Source organism: Bos taurus, chromosome 16 (assembly GCF_002263795.3).
Source record: "Bos taurus isolate L1 Dominette 01449 registration number 42190680 breed Hereford chromosome 16, ARS-UCD2.0, whole genome shotgun sequence".
Lineage (NCBI taxonomy): Eukaryota > Metazoa > Chordata > Mammalia > Artiodactyla > Bovidae > Bos > Bos taurus.
In genome coordinates, this window is record NC_037343.1 from 31,250,551 (window position 1) to 31,276,462 (window position 25,912).

Genomic DNA, 25,912 nt, shown 5'->3' on the forward strand with positions numbered 1-25,912 from the left:
GCCAGTGACCGTCCGCTTGCAGCATCCATCTCCAGAGCATCACAGCTCAAGCCGTGCAGTTACCACTTTTAATTCTTAACACACTAGACCCAGGAAACTAGACAGGCTAAATCTGTTAGTTGAAAATTGTTGTCAGTCCCTAGTATTGTTTAAAGACAGACTAGCTGGAAGATATTGGCAGGAATTCCACGTTTCTTTGCTGAGAGACAGCTTGGAAATAGTTTGGCAAAATGGTATTTTAGTTATTTTTGGAATTTTTTTCAATATTTTAATGTGTTTATAAGACCTATGTGTATGGTTTATGTTTTAATCAGAGGGTTCAAATGTGTGTGCACACACACACACATACCTGTCTTTATGTAATAATGTTTATTAAAAGGTATAATAAATCTTTTATAATTTAAAAACTATTTTAATAGGACAGGGGAACCTGTCTAAAGAAATACAGTGTCATATACTAAGAGATGAACATAACTTTCGTTTTTAATGTAAAATTCAAAACACTATACATAAAATAGGTCACTCAACATGAAAATTTTTCTAGTATTTTATTATCATCATATAACTATTCTGTAAATGGCATATGAAACATTGGGGCAATTTGAAAAGAGATATTTTATTTTACTTTTTTATTGGATAAAATATACATTTTATTGATAGCCATAAAAAATATAAAGAAATGAATTGCACTAAGCCTTTTCATAGGAGTAATCATTATTCCAATAAGACTTTCAAGAATGATAATGTTAGTATTCCCCAAATACGTGTCTGTACACAGCAAATTTCTAATAAAACCCCAATATAAATTTCATGACAAAATATAATTCAGAACTCCATGTCAGACAGAAGGGTTTGGTATAAATCAAGATACACCTGCAACAGAAGGAGGGGGGATGTTGGCCGAATTGGACCTACTTTGTAAGGATTTCATTAAAAGCCTTAGTAATTAAGACTCTTCAGCTCATGAATGGATACACGAGTCAATCGAACAAAAGACAGAGCACCAAAACAAAGCCAATCAATATGAAATTTGCTTTATAACAGATTGCTGGGCAGTGAGGAAGGTGAATTATTTATTAAATGAAGCTAGTACTATTTTTTTTTGTTATTCACTTTATATATTATTAAATATAGTGTTAATACTAATATATATAAAATAAAGTAAAAAAAAAAATTTGTGTGTGTAATAAAGCCCATTGTGAATACTTGATGCCTCTTGGCTATTCCTTTTTGCCTTTTTAAAATATTGGTGTATAGTTAGTTAATAATGTGTTAGTTTCAGGTATACAGCAAAGTGATTTATTTATACATGATCTATTCCTTTTTTTTTTTTTTTTTGCAAAACAATTTGTTTGCAAAAATTAGTAACTTGAAAACCCTTTCATAGGCATCTCTTCCTCTGATCCTATCAACAAGGATAGGATTGTTGATAGGATCAGAGATATCCTATCTTTCTTAAAAAGAGATATTTTAAAAGGAAATAATAGCTTCTTATTTATTAGCTTTAAACAATTAAATGTTTAAACAGTGGGCTCTAAGGACACAAGATAGAAAGTATTTTCTTCTAAAGTCTATGGTTGCTGCTTGTGGATCTTCATCAACCTTCTTAAGATAGTGTGTGTTAGTTGCTTACTCGTGTGCAACTCTTTGTGACCCCATAGACTGTAGCCCACCAGGCTCCTCTGTCCGTGGAATTCTCCAGCAAGAATACTGGAGTGGGTTGCCATTTCCTTCTCCCAGGGATCTTCCTGACCCAGAGATTGAACCCAAGTCTCCTGCATTGCAGGCAGATTCTTTACCATCTGAGCTATAGGGAAGTCCCTCTAAGGCAGTAAGTTCTTGAATATTCAGGATACCTGGAAAAAACTCAAAGCATTTATATAGTGCTTTTAACTTAGGGCTTTATTGGTTGGCAATGACCAAATATTTAAGATATGCTTATTGGCATGCAACAAGCAGATGAATGTGAACATCATTCATTTGGAGTAGTTTGAGAATTAATTCCATCTTCTTTCTTGTTCTTGATTTACACCTTTGCAATATTGTCTCTTTAGGTACAGGTGTAAATATATTCCCCCCCTCAATTGCTTATTATTTTTGGGGGTGTGTATTTGACATTCATATGTTTGATACAAATAAAATATTAAAATGAATCTAATGGTAATTTAGAAATAAGTAGACACAGAAAGGAAAAATAAGATTGTAACAAAAAGAGAAAGAAATGGCAAACCACTCCAGTATTGTTCCCTCGATTACCCCAGAGACAGTATGAAAAGGCAAAAATATATGACACTGGAAGATGAGTCCCCCCGGTCAGGACATGTCCAATATTCTACTGGGGAAGAGCAGAGAAAGCTCCAGAAAGAACGAAGAGGTTGGGCCAAAGAGAAAATGATGCCCAGTATTGGATATGTCTGGTAGTAAAGTCTGATGCTGCAAAGAACAGCATTGCATAGGAACCTGAAATGTTAGGTCCGTGAATCGAGGTAAATTGGGTGAGAATGAACATTGGCATTTTGGGAATCAGTGAACTAAAATGGACAGGAATCGGCAAATTTAATTCAGATGACCATTATATCTATTACTGTGGGCAAGAATCCCTTAGAAGGAATGGAGTAGCCCTCATAGTCAACAAAAGAGTCTGAAATGCAATACTTGGGTGCGATCTCAAAAATAACAGAATGATTTCCATTTGTTTCCAAGGCAAACAATTCAACATCACAGTAATCCAAGGCTATGTCTCAACCACTGATGCTGAAAAGTGAAAGTTGAATGGTTCTATGAAGACCTACAAGGCCTTCTAGAGTTAACACCAAAAAAAAGATGTTCTTTCCATCATAGGGGATAGGAATGCAAAAGTTGAAAGGCAAGAGATACCTGGGGTAACAGGCAAATTTGGCCTTGGAGTACAAAATGAAGCAACACAAGCGATGACTCTGCACATGGACATCACCAGATGGTCAGTACCGAAATCAGATTAATTATATTCTTTGCAGCCAAAGATGGAGAAGCTCTATACCATCAGCAAAAACAAGACCTGGGGCTAACTGTGGCTCAGCTCATCAGCTTCTTATTGTGAAATTTAGGCTTAAATTGAAGAAAATAGAGAAAACTACTAGGCCATTCAGGTATGACCTAAATCAAATCCCTTACAATTGTACAGTGAAAGTGACTAAGAGTTAAGGGATTAGATCTGATAGACAGAGTGCCTGAAAAACTATGAACAGAGGTTAGTGACATTGTACAGGAGGCAGTAATCAAGACCATCCCCAAGGAAAAGAAATGAAAAAAGGCAAAATGGTTGTCTGAGAAGGTCTTACAAATAGCTGAAAAAAGAAGAAAAGCGAAAGGCAAAGGAGAAAAGGAAAGATATACTCATCCAAAGAATGGCAAGGAAAGATAAGAAAGTCTTAAGTGAACAATCCAGAGAAATCAAGGAAAATAATAGAATGGGAAAGACTAGAGATCTCTTCAAAAAAATTGGAGATACCAAGGGAACATTTCATGCAAAGATGGGCACAATAAAAGACAGAAATGGTATGCAATTAAGAGAAGCAGAAGAGATTAAGAAGAGATGGCAAGAATACACAGAAAAGCTGTACAAAAAAAAAAGTCTTAATGACCCAGATAACCACCATGGTGTGTTCACTCACCTAGAGCCAGGCATCCTGGAGTGTGAAGTCAAGTGGACCTTAGGAAGCACCACTATGAACAAAGCTAGTGGAGGTGATGGAATTCCAGCTGAGCTATTTCTAATCCTAAAAGATGATGCTGTGAAAGTGTTGCATTTAATATGCCGGTAAATTTGGAAAACTCAGCAGTGGCCACTGGAAAAGGTCAGTTTTCATTGCAATCCTGAAGAAGGGTGATGCCAAAGAATGTTCAAACTACCATACAGTGTGCTTATTTCACATGCTTGCTAGGTAAGGGTCAAAATCCTTCAAGGTAGGCTTCAGCAGTACATGAACTGAGAACTACCTGATATACAAGCTGGGTTTAGAAAAGGGAGAGGAACCAGAGATCAAATTGCCAACATCCTTTAGATCATAGAGAAAGCAAGGGAATCCAGAAAAACATCTACTTCTGTTCATTGACTATGCTAAAGGCTTTGACTGTGTGGATCATAACAAACTGTGGAAAATTCTTAAAGAGATGGGAATACCGGATCACCTTACCTGTCTCTTGAGAAACCTGCATTCAGGTCAAGAAGCAATAGTTAGAACTGGACATGGAACAAGGGACTGGTTCAAAGTTGGGAAAGAAGTATATCAAGGCTGTATACTGTCACCCTGCTTATTTAACTTCTGTGCAGAGTACATCATGTGAAACAGTGGACTGGATGAATCACAAGCTGGAATTAGATTGTTGGGAGAAATATTAACAATCTCAGATATGCAGATGATACCACTCTAATGACAGAAAGCTAAAAGGAATTAAAGAGCCTCTTGATGAGGGTGAAAGAGGAGTGTGAAAAAAATTGTTTAAAACTCAACACTTAATAAACTAAGATCATGGCATATGGTCCCATCACTTCATGGCAAATAGATGGGAAAAAAGTGGAAAGAGTGACAGATTTTCTTTTCTTGGGCTATAAAATCATTGTGGATGGTGACTGCAGCCATGAAATTAAAAGATGCTTGCTCCTTGGCCGAAAAGCAATGGAAAACCTAGACAGAATATTAAAAAACAGAGACATCACTTTGCTGACAAAGGTCCATCTAGTCAAAGCTATGGTTTTTCCAGTAGTAATGTGCGAATGTGAGAGTTGGACCATAAAGAAGACTGAGCGCCAAAGAACTGATGCTTTCGAATTGTGGTGCTGGAGAATACTCATGAGAGTCTCTTGGACAGCAAGGAGATCAAACCAGTCAAGTCAATCCTAAAGGAAATCAGTCCTGAATATTCACTGGAAGGACTGATGCTGAAGCTGAAGCTCTCTCTGATACTTTGGCTACCTCATGCAAAAAACTGACTCTTCAGAAAAGACTCTGATGCTGGGAAAAATTGAAGGTGAGAGAAGAGGGGAGCAGAGGATGAGATGGTTAGATAGTATCAATGACTCAATGGATATGAATTAAAGTAAACTCCAGGAAGTAGTGGAGGACAGGGGAGCCTGGTAGGCTGCAGTCCCCATGGGGTTGTAAACAGTTGGACATGATTTAGCAACTGAACAACAATAGAAATTAATATGCTAGGTCAGAAGGTGTATGGTCAAGTCTGATCTGGGCAGGAAGTGGAAGGGATGTGTGACTACCTCGGTGTGGCACAGCCCTCCCAGTGGGAAGTACTTGTTGGGAACTTGATGGGGTGGGGTTTCAGGTAAGGAGTTGGTATTGGAGATTGGAAGAAAGAAGTGAGGGGAGTTCATTGTGTCTGTTTGAAAGCTCTGGAGTAATAAAGAATGTATTGCTTTTCCAGTCAACTGTCCTCAGGCAAGTCGAGTTTTGCTTCTCCAGACAACTCTCCTCAGGCAAGTCGAGTTTGCATGGCCTCATTGGCCACATGAGGGAGAGAACCGTGGAGAGAACCGTGGCATGGGAAATTTGGAGAGGTTCCCTGTGGCCGGTGTGAGCTGGCTTGAAACCTTTTCAGCAAGCCTGGTTCTTGCCCTGAACTTCCTGCCTTTGTTATCCTTTCAGAGAGCTGGATACCACCCCCCCAACCTCACCCCTGCTGAGTGAGGCTCACACCAGGGAATCAACATAATTTACAACCCCTCCCAACTCCTACTCTGTGCTTTGCACAAGTTAGGAGAACAGTGGGTTTAAAGGAAATAGGTTGAAATGAGTTCTGTTCTTGGGGAGCAAATAGAAGCAGATCAGTGTGATGTTTCTTTGTTTGCAAAGCTATCTTTTCCCTATGTTTTCTAAATTTTCTACTTATTTAAGAACTCAAGAAATGAATACTTTGTAATAGAAGAACATTTAACTGGCTCAGTAGGGCAACTTTAAATTGCTTATCTGTGCCTAGTACTTATGAAGCTCTTTAGATTCCCGGATTATACATGAGAATTTGGACTGAACACATACAAATCAAAGACTTGGATAAAAAGTGTTCATGCACAAGCACAGAGCCCATCATTTTCTTGCCTTTGATAAGATAGGCAGATCATGTGGCAGTTATTATAAGTGTCTCTCCTCATAGACTGTGCTTGTCGTCATATAATTGGAAGTACCGTTTAGATGATAAACACTTGCCAGAGCCACGGATCCTTTGTTCAACAAAAGCTGGCTCTGGTATCTTTTTCATATACGTCGTTTTCTCAGGCCAGTAGAATGTTATTAACTCAGACCGAGGCTCTGGTTGACAGTATATTCTGGTTGGATCTTTGTGGTCCTGCTTCAGAGTACTTGAATCCATCAGAGTATCTAAAAAAGCATCCCCCTAAATACAGTGGACTGAGATTGCCAGATTTATTCAAAGATTATTTCTGTTTAAAGGATTTAGACCTCAGCTCTTCATTCTTCCCACTGTCATAATTTTCTGAGTGCTGAGGCCTTGCAGATCTTGTCTCTCTGTTTATTCAGTTATAGAATTTGCCAACAAAGAGGCTTGGACCAAGATCTGCTAATCCCCTGGTAAGGCTAGTGAAGGGGTTAGTTTTTCATATTGTCTATTCTGCTTGCTTTGAGTGTGTTGGTTGAAGAAAGCTCCAGACATAAAGCAGCTCTAAACACTCAAGCTAATAGAAATAAGCATGAGTGCAGGTATTTCATATATGTATATATATATATTCAGCAGCAAGCTGTTCTACATTTGTTTTAACACTTTTTGCAATTTTTTTTAAACAAAAGATACTGCTGTTTACTCTTCAATTGTAAAGGGAATAGTGTTTGATATCCATAAGTTTTGCTTACTCAGTCCTCACAGAATTGCCTTTCTAGTATTCATAAAGAAAAATATTTTATAATTTTTACTAAGTTTGGGGGAAATACTACTATAATTGTGGTTTGATAGAAGGTGACTGTCTTTGAACGTTCAGCTCATTTAGAAGGAGTGTGAATGGTGGTCCTGATGTGTGAACACCCCACTAGGATTGAAGGGCACGTTGCAGGTGGTTTCTCCTTCCGAGCTGGCTCACCGGGGCTCTGTTACTGGCTTGATTGACTTGTTACTTGCAAAGCATACATGGCTGTTCTGCCCTGTGTCTCCTGCTGATAAACTACCAGTATAACTGTCTTTAACCCAGGCCTCTAAGCTTCTATGCAGTCTTCTCCAAATCTTTAGGCATGCATCTGTCTTCTCCATCTGTGTTTTCAGAGAACCTTGTGCTTACCTTATCACCTAACAATTATGTTTGCATGTCTGACTCTTTTACCATATTGCAGGGCACTGTATCCTAATCATCTCTGTCCTTATAGTGCCTAATAGAGTGTCTGATATATAGTATAAGTCCAGTAAGTATTCATTAAATGAACTATTAAATAGCTAAAGCCTAAGAAAGATTGAGATACTAAATGACTGTGGAGTACTTCCTTCTTATACATATGTTTGACTTTTTTTCTTCCTGTTAAGGACAGGCATGTAAAGTTGTATTTGTGCTAGCTACCAGGAAGCCCATGGTATAGACTGAGACTCAGAATCAAAATCAAAATACCATGTATTAGTAATAGGATGATGTGTGCAGGGAGTTTTGGAAAACCAGGGGAGGACACCCTGTCCAGCCTGAGAGACCAGAGAAGGCTGTCTGAGGGGGTAGCCGCTGGAGTGGAAGATGATGGCTGTAGTACGGAAAAGCCATTGATGTGAGGAGGGGTCATACCAATATGAAGGAAGGTCCCTGCATATACTCAAGGCCAAAGACGAGAAAAGTCTAACCAAGGCAGGGAAGAGAACGTGGCAAAAAGGAGCCAGATTAGAGAATGTGAGATACTCTTTCAATTTTGGTGCTGCTTAGATATGAAAAATAGGAAGTGGGAAAAGTGTTAGGTGTGTTAATATTAAGAAATTTCTGGTATTCCTGGGGGGATACTTAAACTTGAAGAAGTGAGGTGCAGCTCACATGGTATAGGACTTTAAAGCTCTGAGGGTCAGCCAGAAATAGCTCTGTAAATTGTTTTGGAGAAGTAAAAACAGTCACTCTGGACCTTTGTGTACCTGCTGGAGCCTTGAAGAGTGATTCTTTGAACTCAGACAAGCTAGAGGTTTCTGAAAGTCTGGAAAGTTATGAACTGTGGAAGAGAAGGCACTGTGTAGAGGATCACTCAGGGGAAGCCTGAGTATCCGGACAAACACTCCAAGTCCCAGTGACTTGGATGTTAGTGGTGCGGTGTTGTCCAGTGAGCAGAAACTCCGCTGCCTCATTTCTTATCACGTGAGCTTGGGAGAGTTACGTAGCCTATTGAAGGCTGCTTAGGACAGAAGGCTGTGACCCTTCATCGAGTCTGTGTATGGATTTAACTGGGGATTAAAAGGTGAGGCATATGGAAAGCCCCAGCTTGTGAGCCCCGTTCTCTTTCATTCTGATTTGCAGTATAAGGTTATCACCAGCCTTCATGGTAGTGTTTTTCCTCTGAGCAGAAACAGCCCGAATGCTAAAACCCCTGCATAATCCTAGAGGTCTCTCTCTCTCTCTCCCCCAGGCAGTTGCCTCTGTGACTGGGGCTGGAGGAGTCTCTGCAGTGAGTGTATAGATTCTCCGTCTCCGGCCCCTGCCCTGCCATTGGGACCCCACCTGTTGGATACTCCCTTGCTTGTGATCAAGTGGGTTTTGATGTTTTGATGGTCCTGTCCCTGCCCTGATGAAGGATGTTTATCAGCTGACAGAGCACACAGCACAGATACTTTACATAAGCCAGAAATTTGCATAGGTTGTGTGTTTCTTCTTCTTCTTTTGTTTTTTTTTTTTTAAATCTGAAGTGGGGGAAGAGGGGAAAATGCCAATAAATGAGATTTATTTACATTTTAAGTATATCCAAATAGGCACAGAGCCTTCAATAACATCTTAGAACTTTATCTGTTGGAATTTTAAAAATGAGTTAGAAAATTGTTGCCCAAAGATATTGTTTTCTAGTGTTAGAAATTTCAAAATTTTAATGTATGGGGTTATTTTCCAAAAAGTACGAATGTGTTTATTCCTGGTTCTCCAGTGGTTTCCTCTTATCTGATGGGTCTTGGGTAATTTTAAACAGCAGCTCAAGTTTGCATTGTGCCCTGTAAGGATTTTTGAAGTTATTTTAACATTTTCTCTTTTGGGGAAAAATAGACATTTAAAATAACTGCAGCCTCCACCCCCCAAAAAAAAGTAAGATTAACCCCACAGCTATGCAGTTTAATTAATCACATTTTATCATTAGAAAATATAATAGTCCACACATGGCCTTTCATCTAAATTGACATCTTATGCTTGAAGTAAGATTTGAGGGCCTCCCTGGTAGCTCAGTGTTAAAGAATCCATCTGCCAGTGTGGGAGACATAAGAGACACCGGTTTGATCCCTGGTCCAGGAAGATCCCACATGCCGAGCAGCGACTAAGCCCGTGTACCATTGGAGCCTGTACTTCAGAGCCTGAGAACTTCAACTACTGAGCCCGCCTACCCTAGAGCCTGTCCTCCACAGCAGAGGCCACAGAAATGAGAAGCTTGTGCACGGCAACTAGAGAGCAGCCCCCAGTTGCCAAAACTGGAGAAAAGCCCATGCAGCAATGAAGAACCAGCACAGCCGAAAATAAAAAATAAAGTAAGATTTGAATAGATAACATGCATAATTAGGACAGAATTTTGTATAACGTAGATGAGTAATGGCTATAAAGGCTTTTAAAGAAAAAAATGTATTGAATGATTAAAGAGCAGTTATCTCTGTTTCTGAGATTATCATCAGCTTTGCGGGAGATGAACAGTGATAACTTGGTTAAAACACCTCTTTTCTTCTCTGTTTTGTCTTCTATGCCCAATGGAAAGGTTACAGGTATTACAAAGAGTCGTGTTGATAAAATATCCCTTGATAATAGAGATGAAAGTGGCATTTGAAGCACAAGATTAATATTCCTGATGCAGCATTTGCACCAAGTTAATCACTCATGCCTGCCGTCACTCTTTTTTTTACTGGGTTAGCGCATACTTTTCCAGGAACTATTAGGATTTCTAGTGAAGCTACAGTCATACACAGGACGTTGTCTAAATCACTTGAGTATGTGTTTAAAAGGAGCAGTCTGTCAGTGTGCAGTGGAAATGCCAAAGCACAAATCACTAGCATACTCTCCTTGACCATCAGAGAAAACAACCACAGCCAAATTTAAAGCACATTTTCCCAGTGTGAAGCCAGAAGTGATTTCAGTGCTTGGCTGACATCAGGGTTTTGTTCAGAAAGAGCACACCATCTTCTCTGCTTCCCCAGTGCCCATTTAATGACCAACTTGTAGCTGTCACTGAGGGCTGAGACAAGAAGAGCTCTTGTATATGATTAACTTTTTTTTTTCCCCCTTAGAACTTATTTCTTTCCCTCTTAGGACGTACAGAGTGAACACGTAAAAGCTTGTGTGTTGGTCAGTTTTGCTATTTGTATGCTTCTTTATAGAATTTTTCTAATATTTTTTAATTTTAATATTTTATTGATCTGAAATTTAACCCTGGATTTGAAACAGTTTCACCTTTTCTTTGATGGGAAAATGATTCCCTATCCAGTGGTAGACTGAACAGTAGACTCTCTGAGGGCAACTCCTACAGGGTATTGTTGTTCAGTTGCTAAGTGGTGTCCTACTCATTGAACGCTAGGCTCCTCTACTCTCTTCCGGAGTTTGCTCAAATTCATGTCCATTGAGTTGGTGAAGGACCAAGGGGAAAAAACAGACTAGATTTTTCTAGCCTCAGAAATTGGGAATTGGAAATACAATTTTTTCCCTACCTACATTTCTCCCAATCTCCCCTATACAAACACCTCTCTCACCCCCCAAAACTATGCTAATTTCGGAGTTAATTATTGAATAACAGCGCCATAGAAACTCTGAATGATTTATAGGATGAAACAGTGTTGTAAATGTGTGTGGCTGGCATTTGGAGGGGCAACAGATGGTAAATAGAATCAGTCATTGTGTCTATTCATCTCCTTGACTCTTCAACTTCTTTACTATTACTGAAGATGAAGGGACAGCTTTCTAGCAGAGGCCTTGGCTGAATAGTCATAAGCCTGTTTTCATGGGTGTACAAAAAATATGAAAATCATGGTCATGTGAAATGGGAATGTTTTGGGAGCTGATAACTTCAGTGATCTGTGAAGGTTTTATGAAGATCAGAAATATTTCTGGCGCTCTTAAAAGAACAGCTTAAGTAATTTGGGGCAGTTTGATTCCAACTAAAAATATGGATGAGTTGGATATACATCTTTTCTAAAATAAATTCTCTGGATCAAATATTTATAATTAAAATAGATCCTAAGAATAAAGATATTATTTATGGACATGGAGAATGTAACTGACTCCCAGTGCCTAATGTTTTAGTTATACGAAAAAGAATGTACTAGGAAAAAATAATCTTTTAAGAAATATATTTATTTATTTATTTGGCTGTACCAGGTCTTAGTTGCGGCATGCAGAATCTTTAGTTGTGGCATTTGTTGTTCAGTCGCTCAGTCGTGTTCGGCTCTTTGCAACCCCATGGACGAGGCTTCCCTGTCCTTTACCATCTCCCGAAGCTTGCTCAAACTCATGTCCATTGAGTCGGTGATGCCATCCAACCATCTCATCTTCTGTCATCCCCTTCTCCTCCTGCCTTCAAATTTTCCCAGCATCGGGGTGTTTTCCAGTGAGTCGGCTCTTCTGATCAGGTGGCTAAAGTATTGGAGCTTCAGCATCAGTTCTTCCAATGAATATTCAGGGTTGATTTCATTTAGGATTGACTGGTTTGATCTCCTTACAGTCCAGGGGACTCTCAAGAGTTGTGGCATACTAACTCTTAATTCCGGCGTATGGGATCTAGTTCTCCAACCAGGGTTTGAACCTGGCCCACTTCATTGGTTGTGTGGAGATTCAGCCACTGGACCACCAGGGAAATACTGGGAAACGTGTCTTTATGCACTGAAATTTCAAATAAGAGTCAGGTAATTACCCACACAGGAGTCCAAGGATTCAAAACCTCTGAAACTAAAAATATGGTTGAAATTCTCCTGAATATAGCATGTATGTATATAGCATGAATGCACACAGACATATGGACTTGTTAACCAAAACTGCAGAAATGGAGACCTGATTGCGATCAGATCAGATCAGTCGCTCAGTTGTGTCCGACTCTTTGTGAGCCCATGAATTGCAGCACGCCAGGCCTCCCTGTCCATCACCAACTCCCAGAATTCACTGAGACTCACGTCCATCGAGTTGGTGATGCCATCCAGCCATCTCATCCTCTGTCGTCCCCTTCTCCTCCTGCCCCCAATCCCTCCCAGCATCAGAGTCTTTTCCAATGAGTCAACTCTTCGCATGAGGTGGCCAAGTACTGATTGCGATAAAGACACATTTATTTGCAGTTTGCTGGGTCTATAGCTCAAGAGACACAGATTTCAGAAGCACTTGAACACGGACTACAACATGGAGGAAACTTATCAAGGCAAAAACTTCAAGGCCACAGTGAGTTAAATAAATTGTTTCTCAAGAATTATAATTGGAGCTATCTAGAAGGAAGGGTGCTTGTTAAGCAAGGATTGGTTGGGGGGCTGAAGTTGAGGCATGGTTACAATAAAGACCTTGAAACCCTGAAGTCACAGCTGGAAAGTGTTGTTCTAAATATGGTTGGTGGTGTCCTTGGGTTTGATACCATTCAGAAAAAATTCATGTTCTCAGTGGAGCAGGGACATGCCTGAGAACAGATCCTCAGTGGCGGCTCTACTCCATTTCTGTATGCCTTAACCACGGTTACTCCAGTGTAATTTCAATTTGTCATCATATTTCTAAGATAAATAAACATGTGACTCCCTCCTGTGGAAATTATAAGCTTTTCTGAAATCATTAAAATGGGATGCAATGTAGGAAGTATGTTAGATGGAGCATACAATGCTCATTTTTCAAAACATTTTGTGATGTGGTACTGAAGATAGAAATGGACGATCGTCAGGTCTCCTCAGACTTACCTCTTGGGTAAAATAAAAATTTTAACTAGATTCCTTTGTGAAATTTCTCTCATTCCTCTCAACTTTTAAGCCAGAAGGAACAAGAAATTGAGAACTCCTGAAGAGTACACGTGTGTACATGTTTGCTCATGTGCTTTTACATGGGTTACATTTCTGTGGCATTTCTGAGCTGTGTCAGATGTGTGTTTCCTGGTGAATATTTTTATGGTCCCTCCCTTAGTCTGTGTTGGAGGTTTCAGAAATTGTCAACTCATGTACCAAAGGGATCCAGAAAAGAACAAGAGTATTGCATTGGCTAGAAAGTCAGTGTATGAAACAGATTATAAATGATACTTTATAATTTTTTAAATTTAGATTTAAACGTTTGCTTGCTATAAGTCTAGTCGGTTAGAATTGGGAGTCTGTTTTGATGAATGTTCAGATGATGCTGAGGAATGGGCTCTGGTTTAAATCTTCATGTGGGATCCAGAGTGGACCTGAACTGTACTGTAATCTTGTATCACAGCAATGTTGGAACTCAACTTTGCCAAATTGAGGGGGTTTTTCTGTTTTTTGTTTGTTTGTTTAACATACTAAAAATCACAATCAAGATGCATAAGCAGGTATGTGTGTGCATGTGTGCTCAGTTGCTTCAGTCATGTCAGACTCTTTGCAACCCTGTGGACTGTAAGCAGGTAGTCTTGTCATATTTGTAAGTCGAGTTGCTATGTCAGTGAGTTAAAGTATTCTATATAGAACACTTTGCTTATTTAGAGAAAAGTGTCCTGGGGCCCACAAAAATTAACTGCTAAACTTTTTCCCCTGCAGCATTTATAAGAGCCTCTACTCCTCAGATTTTTTTATTGCCATTGCTTTCCCATTGTCTCAAAAGGAGAATAATAACTGTTGAAGTCTGAAGGAGAAACCAGGAGATCTTTCTTTTATTCACTTGTTCAACGAATATTTGTTGACTTACTTAGTTCAGTTCAGTCACTCAATCGTGTCCGACCCTTTGCACCCCCATGGATTGCAGCATGCCAGGCCTCTTTGTCCATCACCAACTACTGGAAAAACCATTGCTTTGACTAGATGCACCTTTGTTGGCAAAGTAATGTCTCTTCTTTTTAATATGCTGTCTAGGTTGGTCATAACTTTTCTTCCAAGGAGCAAGCGTCTTTTAATTTCATGGCTGGAGTCACCATCTGCAGTGATTTTGGAGCCCTGATAAATAAAGTCTGTCACTGTTTCCCATCTATTTGCCAGGAAGTGATGGGACCAGATGACGTAATCTTAGTTTTCTGAATGTTGAGTTTTAAGCCAGCTTTTTCACTCTCCTCTTTCACTTTCATCAAGAGGCTCTTTAGTTCTTTGCTTTCTTCCATAAGGGTGGTGTCATCTGCGTACCTGAGGTTAATTGGTATTTCTCACGGCAGTCTTGATTCCAGCTTGTGCTTCTTCCAGCCCAGGGTTTCTCATGATGTACTCTGCATAGAACTTAAATAAGCAGGGTGACAATATACAGCCTTGATGTACTCCTTTCCCGATTTGGAACCAGTTTGTTGTTCCATGTCCAGTTCTCACTGTTGCTTCTTGACCTGCATATAGATTTCTCAAGAGGCAGGTCAGGTGGTCTGGTATTCCCATCTCCTAAGAATTTTCCACAGTTTGTTCTGACATTGACTAACTGGTACATGCCAAATGTGGTAGAACCCAGGGATATAGAGAAGATTAAGAAGGGAGGGAGGGAGGTTCAAGAGGGAGGGGTAGCTAATTCACTTAGTTGTACAGCAAAAACTTTACAACATTATAAAGCAATTCTACTCTAATTAAAAAAAAAAAAAAGGAAGGACAATGCAAGTGTCTTCATGAAGCTTATAGCCTAGTGTTGGAAGAAAGATTCTGTACAAGAATTTAAAAGAGCAAAAGATTCTAATTCCCTTAAAACATGAGTGACAGGAGGAATCTGGAAATAGGCAAATGGACCTGTAGTTATGGTGGCAAGAATTGTGGGGTACTTCTGGCCAAAAGCTCAGTTTGCTCTAAGACGTAGGAAGAGCATTCATATGCTGGAAATTGCCAGCAGGGTAAATGGGGAATGTGGATTTGAGGAGAGTTAGGGCCTTCCCAAGTGTCACTAGCGTTAAAGAACCGTCCTACAAATGCAGGAGACATAAGAAGGGATGTAAGTTTGATCCTTGGGTCAGGAAGATTCCCTGGCAAAGGGAATAACAACTCACTCCAGTATTCTTGCCTGGAGAATCCTATGGACAGAGGAGCCTGGCAGGTGACAGTCCATAGGGTCTTAAAGAATTGGACATGACTGAAGTGACTTAGCACGCACACAGGAAGACCTGAAAATAGTCATGACAGAATGGGGAAGCCAGCATTGCAAGAGAAAAATTAAGGCTAGTAGAGAGTTATTTTCACAGAGAGGGATGCGATCTTCTCAGTCATGTGGTTTTCCTTTTTCCCAGATTCATTCAAGTTCTGGACCTAGGCAGTGGGAAGGCAGATAATCTTAGCAATTCTTATTCTTCAGTCATATGAAGGTATTAGTATAGAGGGTCCCTCCATTTTCATTTAGTTATTATGTTTATTCTGGCAAGTATATGGAGGATTTATCCCTTTGTTAAAAACATTTGACTCATAAAAATTTTTCAAGAGCTTATATGATCAAGTAAGTCGGCAAAATGGTTAACATTAACATCATGTGCATTATAGGAAGCAGTAACTCTTAAGAAAAAGACATCTTTCTAAGGTATTCTGGCTAATGAGCCCTTCTTTGGGAGCTGAGGATAATGGCATTTGCCTGTCTGAGAAATAAGTTACAAAAGTAGGTAATTTAAAATAGATTAAATTAAAGAAGGTATTTTAAAGATGCTTAATAAGTATACATGCTCAATAGATTTTTCCATCTTTCCTTATTTAGATTCTCTTGATCTCTCTTTCCCTTCCATATATATAGACAAATGCGGTCTTTTATATTGTGTATTAGATTAAGTTGTGCTATTCTGTGCTGAATGGGTTTTCCTAAGAGAGAATCTTGAATATGTTCAATTTTCCTTTTCAAATATTTAGAGGAAATATTTTGACACTAAGGATCTTATGCATTCCCTAACCCCATTAACCTTTAGTTTTAGTTCCACATGATTTGTTACTTTGGTCTGGCCTCAGTCCCTGGGATGCTCATCTCTGTCTCAGGGACGGGAGTTGGCAAGCAGCTCTGGTAGGCTTTGCTTGGGGTCCTGACCAGAAGAAGCATGTCAGAGCTTGTCATTATTGCCTAAGCCAGTCGTAAACAAGATTTCCAACTCAGAAGTTCAACTCTAGAAATCAGTGTGTCGAGAGGAATTTTAAGTTGTGTTTATTTGTTCCATTAGGTTGGGATCTTCTTAAAAGAAAATCAATGATAATGCCTCATAAGCTGTATCTATGATGTTTTTTGCCTTTTACAATGAAGTTGCATCCATATTATTCCTCTTCTTGTATTGTATTTGACAACATCCTTCATGATTTTATACTGTCGACTAAAAAATAAAGTCACAACTTGAGAGTAGAGAGTTCTTTTATTTGGTGAGAATGTTTAGGACTCCGAACCCCCGGGAGACAGCATCTCAGTAGCTCTGACGAAACTGCTCCAAGGAGGCAGGAGGAGAAGTTGGGCTATATACAAGTTTGCAACAAAGGGAGCAGGCAGTCTGAACATCAAAGATCAGGTATCGTTTAAGGGCTTTAGCATTCCATTTGGGGGGAGGGGTGGCAGCATCCACTGGATCCCAGTTTTGGGGAGCCTTCATTCACATTTGGAGGCCAGGAATCGCTGATGGCCCTGACATTTCTTGTTTGTTCATATGGCAGGAGGTATTTACATTTCATAATGTACACACATATTCATATTTATCTACATAAGATTAGGCCCTGTGTCAGCACACAGCTTAATATACTTGCCATAATAGAATATGACTGAGAGTTGATGGGACCGAGGAATTCTTGGGTGCATTTTGGTTTTGCCATGTCTTGCTCCAAAGCGATGAAAGTACTGAAGTACCTTTGCCCTTAACACATATCCACACACACTGTGTCATGTTTATAGGTAATAAAAGCAGGAGAGAGGAAAGAGAAATGAGCGAATGGTGCAGCTGGCACTGCTCCTGAGCATTCTGCATCTGTGCGAGGGATGGAGAGAAGCTCTCAGTGTCTGTGTGAAAGGAAGCCCCGTTTCCTTTGAAGACCTTTTGTGAACCTTCTTGGTAGCTCTGCGGTGTTTCATTCTGCAATGTTTCAGTCTGTTGTTATGCAGCTCATCACAAGATTTCCAACTCAGAGGCTGATTTAATTCCTGGAGATGGAGTTTTTAAAGTATTTCATTCCTTTTGTTTGTCCTTGTCATATCGTTATCTCAGGGACTGAAGCCTTTGACTGCCTTCCTCACTGTGTTTTTTTGGTAAAAGTTCAGTTCTTTCCTGTCAGTTTTTTTGCCATTCAGCTTTCTTTCCAGGGTTTTCAGAGGTATGAGGTGTGTGCCTAGTGACAAACTTCGTGACTTCCTCAAGTAATAATCCTCAAGTACCTCAAGGTACCCAGTGCAAACTGACCTAAGTAAATTTATTTGTGACTAATTATGTGGAAATATGTCTGTAGCCTCCAGTTGTTAGGGGGAAGGGAGAACTGAAGGTCTTGTCATGCAAGCAGTTCCAGGCAGGGTGGTGTAATGAAAGCAAGTCTCAGACTGATTCACACACAAATATGAACATTACCATACAGGCACAAAAACTGTCACACCGCCTGTTCTGTAAACTTCTTGAAGCCCCTGTCTCTTTGTCCTTGAGAGCTGTCACAAGCACCTTACAAGGAATCATTCACTAGAGGTAGGTGCGAAGGTGTTTTAGCTTCAGGATTCAGCTATTCAACCTAGTCGGTTGACAAAGCTCCATTCAGCTTCCATTGTATTTTTAAATATAGAGGATTCTAAGATGTGTATTCTATATTGTATGGGAGTGTCCATACAATTTAATGTTCAAGCCAGAATACTTCTGAGAACAAAAGGGGAGCTATTTGTAATTATTCTACGGTAAGTGGTGTAAACCAGGGCTATACCAGGGAAATTGGAACCTGTGATGATTCTAGCTCTGGGCAGGCTAGGTTTGCATCCTCTGCTCATACAAAGCAAAGATACCTATTTACATTGTATTTTCATCCATGCATGCTTAATCGCTCAGTCATGTCTGACTCTGTGTGACCCCATGAACTGTAGCCCGCCAGATTCCTCTGTCTATGGGATTCTCCAGGCAAGAATTCTGGAGTGGGTTGCCATTCCCTTTTCCAATTTTTATCCATCCACATATCTTAAACACTCATTGTATCCACCTAGGAAAAATTATTTCTATCATCTTTTATGCAAATTAGCATCACCTTTAAGGTTGACCAGAGGAAAAGATATTTGAAACCTTTTTGTAGCTACTTCTGGCTTGGTGGCATAACATGTCAGAAAATAACCACTCCTGGAGTAATGGCTCACTAACCTACTTGAGGTGTTAACTAATACCTTTTGGATGTGAATTGAAACTCACTAAAACACATCCATCACCCTGTAATACTTCTGTACTGAAGTACTTAAAAGTTATGCCTTTGCTGGAAGACAAAATCCTGGTGGTTTTAAAAGAGAAAATGCAGTATTGCTTAGTGTGTACAGTGTGAACACAGCTTAAGACTGCATTAAGAGGAAAACACAGGCAGACTCAGCCTTTAGCAACTATATGCACTCTCTTTTATGTCTTCTGAGTGCTTTAATCATAAAATATTAGTGTGCTTCTTTGGGGGTAAAATAATGTGCACTAAAGAATACAGATAGTCACTTATAATTTGCAGTTAGTAGATTTTTAAAGTAAATAATTCAACAGCAGCACTATAGGATCAATAATTAGTATGCTGAAGAATGAATAATGCAACTGATGTACATTCTTTTGTTTTCACTGATAGGGTGATAATGGTTTATCTTTCCTATATTCTGCAGGTAGGCATGGTTTTCAAAAAATACATGAAAATAAGATTACTATGGAAATACAGAGTAAGCACATGTCATAAAGGCATTTGCCTAATGCAAATGGCAGTCAACAGCATGGTAAAGCTGATTCCCCCCAGATCCAGAGATTATGTTTCAGAAGCACTTACTTGCTGAAGTAAGGTTGTAAGATTAGTAAATTGGTTATTATTTCATAGGGCAATGAAACTGTAATCTTGGGGTTATCTTTATACCAGAGAAAAATCAGTTGCTTCTCTATGGACAAAAATCTACAAGTTAACAAGTAACAGCAGTCTGGACCCTGAGAGATAATAAAAAAAGTAAGCCAAAGATACAGGATCCTACATTGCTAAATAATCCTCAAGTAGGCCTGTGAGACAGATCCACTCTGACATTGAAAGGACACAAAGTTGTCCTTATTTCCAAGTTTCTGATAATTTTTCCTAACAAAGTTTTTTGTTTAGTTTGACTTTGGTTTAAATTGAACTATGTGATTCTTCAGCAGATACTGCATTGTGACCTTTGTATGTGTTTTGTCTGTTTTTTTGTTTATCTGTTTGGATCAAGGGTTGGAACTTGGAACTCAGTAAGGAAGGGGCTAATGGCTTTGACTTAATCTGAAATGTAAGCAAGACCAGCTGTGTTGTTATTGGTTTGGAGCTTTTATTTCGTGTGAAGGGAGCTCTTCAAAAATCCAGGAGCTCAATTCGGCCCTTAGGCCAACTGGAGAGAAGTACATTTATTTAAAATTTTTTCTAGCAGAGGGAATGATGTATTCGATTCTCAGCTGGCACACTAGTAATTAAGAAGCTAGGAAAAAAAGAAAAAGAAAATAGTTCTATATTTAACTGTGCTTATAGATTGTAAGAAATATTATCTTCTTTTATAGTTCCCTATCGTTGCAGAATTCACATTCTAGTTGGGATATAGACAATAAAGAAGATAAGTAAGGGGTTGGATAGACAAAAGAAGAAAATTAAGGGGTTGTGTATTTTGTAGCAAAAGAGTACACTGAACTTGAACACTTAAGTTCAAGGTATCTTAAGGGCTTCCTCCTTTGTGTGGTAGGAAAAAGAGTCCCTGATAATCTTTCTTTTTACATTAGTATTAGTTCTCTTTCCTTCTAGATTCCCCAGCTTTCCTAAAGGACTTTTGCTACACAGACACGGTTCTCCTAGGGCATTGACTTAAGGGTTGATGAAGAAAGTTAAAGATAATTTAAAGATTATTGCAGTTTTATTTTCCTGTACAGTACTAACATTCCAAATTACCCCAAAGGGTCTGAAAAGGCCTCCTTTCCCCAAACTATCTCTTTGCTTGATCTTCCCTTTCCTCTTTCTCCCCCTCTCATTCTTTTACGATTATTCAGACTTTAAACTGCTCTGTAGTGAGTCATTAGAGATTACATTTGTCAGTGAAAATAATCAATAAACAGTCTAGAATATGAATAGAAGAGTTTTATTTGAGCCAAACTGAAGACTATACCCTGGGAGCCACAGATTTAAAAAGCACTTGAATTGTGTTCCACAGGACTACAAAATGGGAGAGAATTATAAAAGCAAAACACCACGTTACATAAATTGTTCATCAAGAATTAGGATTGGAGTTGCCAAGAAGTAAGAGTGCTTGTTAAGCAAGGATTTGCTGGGGCCCAAAATCATTGCATAGTTATAAGAGGAGACCCTGAGATCATAAGGTTGCAGCTGCTAACAGATAATGTTTTGAGAATGGCTGGTGGTGTCCTTGAGTTTGACACAGTTCAAAAGATTCATGTTCTCAGTGATGCAAGAACAAATCTGAAATCACATCAACAATGGCCACTGGCTCCATTTTGGATACTTGAACTGCTATTATATATCTTCTCAGAACAAAGAACAAACATCAAACATGACAGGGGTACATTCCTTCAAGGTTTGAAAAGAGATTAGCACATACACAGTGAGTCAGCATGATGTTGGTGTCTGGGAAGAGAGCCTCATCTTCGAAGGAGTCCTAGCATGGGTGTCATAGGAACGGGGAGGGTCACTTATCCCTGTCTTCGAATTTGACCATCTAAACAATCCAGTAAATGAATTCTTTGCCTTTTTTTTTTTTAATGTGAAAGCAAATGTACAATATATGACTGATAGGTCATAAGACATGCTGTTCTAGTTAGCATAAAGTTCAAGTCAAATCACCTATAAGCCAGAATGACTTTTTTCATACCTCGATATATGAAATTTTCTTTCATCACATTCATTTGCTTACAAAGGTTTTTATAATTAGTAACAACATTTATGATTTTGTATGAAATGTTTATTAAATTCTTTGCTTTTAGGGGACAGATTTCATTTCCTTGCTATATAGCTGACATACCCTAGTTTGTTTGGGGTTATGGTTTTTTTTTTGTTTATTTTTTTTTGCACTGGAGACCAGAATTTGCAGCCAGATTATACACTGAGCCTCGTTGGTTTCCACTAAGCTCATGTTTACCCAACACTTCCTATATGCCTTGAAGTCTGCTGGTGACCACAGGGATTGTGAAGACACAGAAGGCACAGTGTTGTGTTCCCTGCACTTGGACACTTATAGAATAGTTTTACTTACCTACCCAGGTGAAACAATTAGAGAAAAATAATGAAAAATACGGGACAGTCTACTTGGGAAGTAGGGATGGAAAATAAATTAGGTTTTTAATTTATCACATAACATGAGAAAAAGTATAGTCCAAATTGTCTGGATAATTTCTTAAATGGTCCAAATGTATAAAAAATATTTCTGTTAAGGACTGTTTAACAGAAGAGTCCTTAAGTTGTTCAGATGTTCTTTCAGCATGAAGGGCCTCTTTCAGGCTTGATCAGCCCCATCATCTCTTTAATGTACATGTCGTAGGACTTGCAGCCAGATTCGCTTACCATCAGGATCTTTATGATATGACTCTGCTGCTGCTGCTAAGTCACTTCAGTCGTGTCCGACTCTGTGCAACCCCATAGACGGCAGCCCACCAGGCTCCCCGTCCCTGGCATTCTCCAGGTACTCTACTCTTTGTCATCTAGTTCGGAAATGTGTGTGGTGTACTCTGGCACACCTAAGAGGACAGGAATGATTTTTGGCCAGAATGAGCAGGGATGGGCTCGTGGAGGGCTTTATTTGTTTGTCTGTCCTCTTTCTCCTTGAGGGTAGCCCAAGATGTTCTTTTGTTCATTGATGTGTCTCTGGTGCCTAGAACCATGATATTAACTAGGTATTTGATAAATAATTGTTGAATGACTGAATTGAGTCATTCTCGATTGACCCAGATTGACCCTGGGGTCATTCTTGTCTTATCCCTCTCACTTATCTCCACATGAAATCAGTCAATACACTGAGTCAGTTCTACCTGCTGACACTCCTTGAATCCCAGAATCTCTATGTGTTTCTCTCCATCCCTACTGCCCACTCCTTAGTTCAGGCCACCACTGTAAGGATCACTGAATCAGCCTCTAACTGGTCCCTTGCTTCCTGTCTTGCCTTCCTCCCTTTAGCCAAGAATGCTTCCACAGCACGTGGATTGAAAAACTATCCATCTTTAAATCCTTTATGACTCCCCATTGGCTTCTAATAAAGGTCAAACTCCTTAACATAAATAGAAAACCCTTCAAAATCTGTCCCCTGCTTACCTCCCAGTCGTTTTTGACCTTAGAAGCTCCTTCTGTGCTTCTGCCATATTGAAATTCTCCAATCCTATATGCTTTCTATCCTCAATGTAATTCCTGTAACTCATGTTCCATGTCTGAATTGTGTCCCTTCCACCCTCCACGTCATTCTTCAGGGCTGAACCTTTTCAATGTATCTTTCTTTGGACTCTCCAGTCTGGATGAATTTCCACAACTTCATGCTCCCATAGTGTCCTGATTCTCTTTTTTTATGATTAGGGTACTTATCCCATGATATTGAAATTACTTATCTACCTCCTCCAGTATTCTGTTATATCTCTGAGGCCAAGGACTTTGTCTTATGAGTTGTGTGTGTGTGTGTGTGTGTGTGTGTGTGTGTTTAACTCTAGAAGCAAACAGAGGTCTGACATAGAATGTGCAATAACTATTGAATGGATGAGTGAAAGGCTAGTTCAGTGGGACTTGAGTGTTGCACTTGAAAGGTAGATGGACTTCATATACTCTCAAGACTGAAGTGAACTGAATATTATTAGAGATGAGACAATATCTCTGTTGTAGGATAGAAAGGAACCAGTTAAAAAGAATGCATTTTGTTGTTGTTAGAAATGAAATTTGACTGTGTTAGTGAACACTGGAAATGAGGGCATCTGTGCAGTAATTGGGGTTTATGTGGCATTTGAGTCCTTAAGTCATTATATTCCTGTTTTCCCCCTTGTCTTCTAAGAGTAAAATTGGGATAACAATAGTCCAAAAGGAATATTTTGGGGGGAAAATATTTGAAGTGCTCAAATAAAAGTTGCCCAGATGTTTTATAGTAAAAAGAAAAGCTTATATTATCTCAAAGTTTTTTTTTTTTTTTTTCTTTAAGTGTGTGTATATGTTTGTGAGTGTATCTCCTGCTTGGTTTATGGAGGATACTTTAAAAGAAATTGCTGAGATATACTTTTATTGAACACTGGCAATATAGATTTTTATTTGAACTAATTTTGAAACTTGAAAGAAGGGAAAATATTAGTTTTCGTTTTCATTTGACAAACCATTATTTCCCTTTTTAAAATGAGAGTATCACCAGAACAGGAAAGGCATTCCAGAGCATGTGTAAAAAGTTCTGCAATAGTTTTTGCCTCAAAAAGAAATCTCTTTCTTCTCTGAGGTTTGTGGTGTTATTTTGCACTCTTTTATGACCTTTTACTCAATGATGGGTATTCTGATTATATAAGAAGTTTATTCTTCTAGTCTCTCCTTTCTTTTTTAGTATTTTAAATTCTTTACTCTTCTGTGTATACGTTTCATGTCACCTAGAGGGCATGAATTGGAATAGGCAGCCCCGATCTTGGCATGGTTTCTGGGCAGCACCATAGTACAATCTGTTCTCCATGCTGCTGCTTTGGAAATTATTAAGCTTTACACATTTAGTTCCCATGCCAGGCTATCGTCTTCTTGAGGGACTTTGTAGAATTCAGTTTGGTACCGTTACTTTTTAGCACAGTTTCTGGCACTGTATAGTCTCTCAAAGAATATTTGTTGTAAATGGAGAAGCATGGTAATTCATGGTTCAATTATTTATAATATAGTTTAATTATTTACAATAATTGTTTATAATTTACAATAATAATTTACAATAGCTAGCACTATTTACAGTAGCTAGAACATGGAAATAACCTAGATGTCCATTGACAGATGAATGGATAAAGAACCTGTGGTACATATATGCAATGGAATACTACTCAGCCATAAAAAGGAACATATTTGAGTCAGTTATAATTAAGTGGACTTCCCTGGTGGCTCAGACAGTAAAGCGCCTGTCTACAATGCAGGAGACCAGGGTTTGAGCCCTGGGTTGGGACGATCCCCTGGAGAAGGAAATGGCAACCCACTCCAGTACTATTGCCTGGAAAATCCCATGGACAGAGGAGCCTGGTAGGCTACAGTCTATGGGGTCGCAAAGAGTCAGACATGACTGAGCGACTTCACTTTAACTTTTCACTTTCATAATGAGGTGGACGAATCTAGAACCTATTGTACAGAGTGAAGTAAGTCAGAAAGAGTAATATAAATACTGTATACTGATGCTTATACATGGAATCTAAAAAGAGAAATATAAATATCATATACTAGCACATATATATGGAATCTGAAAAGACAGTACTGATGAATTTATTTTCAGGCCAGCAGTGGAGAAACATAGAGAACAGACCTATGGACATGGGGGGAGGGGAGGAGAGAGAGTGTGAGATGTATGGAGAGAGTAACATGGGAACTTACATTATCATATGTAAAATAGATGCCAATGGGAATTTGCTCTATGACCTAGGGAAATCAAACAGGGGCTCTGTGACAGTCTAGAAGGGTGGGATGGGGAGGGAGATGGGAGAGAGGTTCAGGAAGCAGGGGACATGGGTGTACCTATGGTGGATTCTTGTTGATGTATGACAGAAAACAACAAAGTTCTGTAAAGCAATTATTCTTCAATTAAAAAATAAAGTGGCAAAAAAAATTTTTTTTGGTCAACTCCACTGCTTATCAAATAAGGTCCAAGCTTTTTAGTTTGGCATCAAGACCCCAAATTACATATCCAGCATTTTCTTGCGCACACAACTTTTGCCCACATTGCCTCTACACACCAGCCACATTGGACTACCCGCTTTGTTTAAATGCCCTACACTTCTCTGCTGTCTTATTTCTATCTTAGGTTCCCCACCCCAATCTCACCTCTGAAACACTCATCAAGAACCAGTTCCTCCTGATTCTCCAACTGGAAATAGTGTTTCCTCTTTTCTGCTTCCATATGACAGTCAGTCTTGTTTTCTGTCTGTGTGTATGGCTTACTTATTCCACTTAAGTCTTAGAGGATGAGCCCTGTCTCAGTCATTATGATGACTTTTAATAAATACTGTTACAATAAATATGTCCAATAAATGCAGACTCACCATGAAGCAAAGCATTTTCTTCTGTTTTTAATATTATTGTTATTATTATAAACCCTAACCAAAAGGAAGACAATTAAATCATTTATCTAGCTTGACCATGCAAAAATGATAGGATGCTAATGTAAGCAGTTCAAATAAAGGAGCCAAAAAGGGCAAGTGACTGATATTTCTTTCAGTCACTTGGCTTATTCATTATTATTTTAGTCAGTACCATTAATGGTCTTAAATTATTAGTTTGCTGCTAAGTCACTTTGGTCGTGTCTGACCCTCAGCGACCCCATGGACTGCAG

General features: G+C 39.1%; 1 protein-coding gene across 5 annotated transcripts in view; it reads left to right on the forward strand.

Annotated features, from left to right (window-relative positions):
* Positions 1-25,912, forward strand: part of SMYD3 (SET and MYND domain containing 3) — a 739,679-nt gene that overhangs the window by 411,269 nt on the left and 302,498 nt on the right. The window contains exon 1 of one of the 5 annotated variants that reach the window (XM_059875539.1): positions 1,266-12,556. Coding sequence (XP_059731522.1) covers positions 12,518-12,556 — 39 coding nt within the window. The 5' untranslated portion in view covers positions 1,266-12,517. 5 annotated transcript variants of the gene reach the window in all.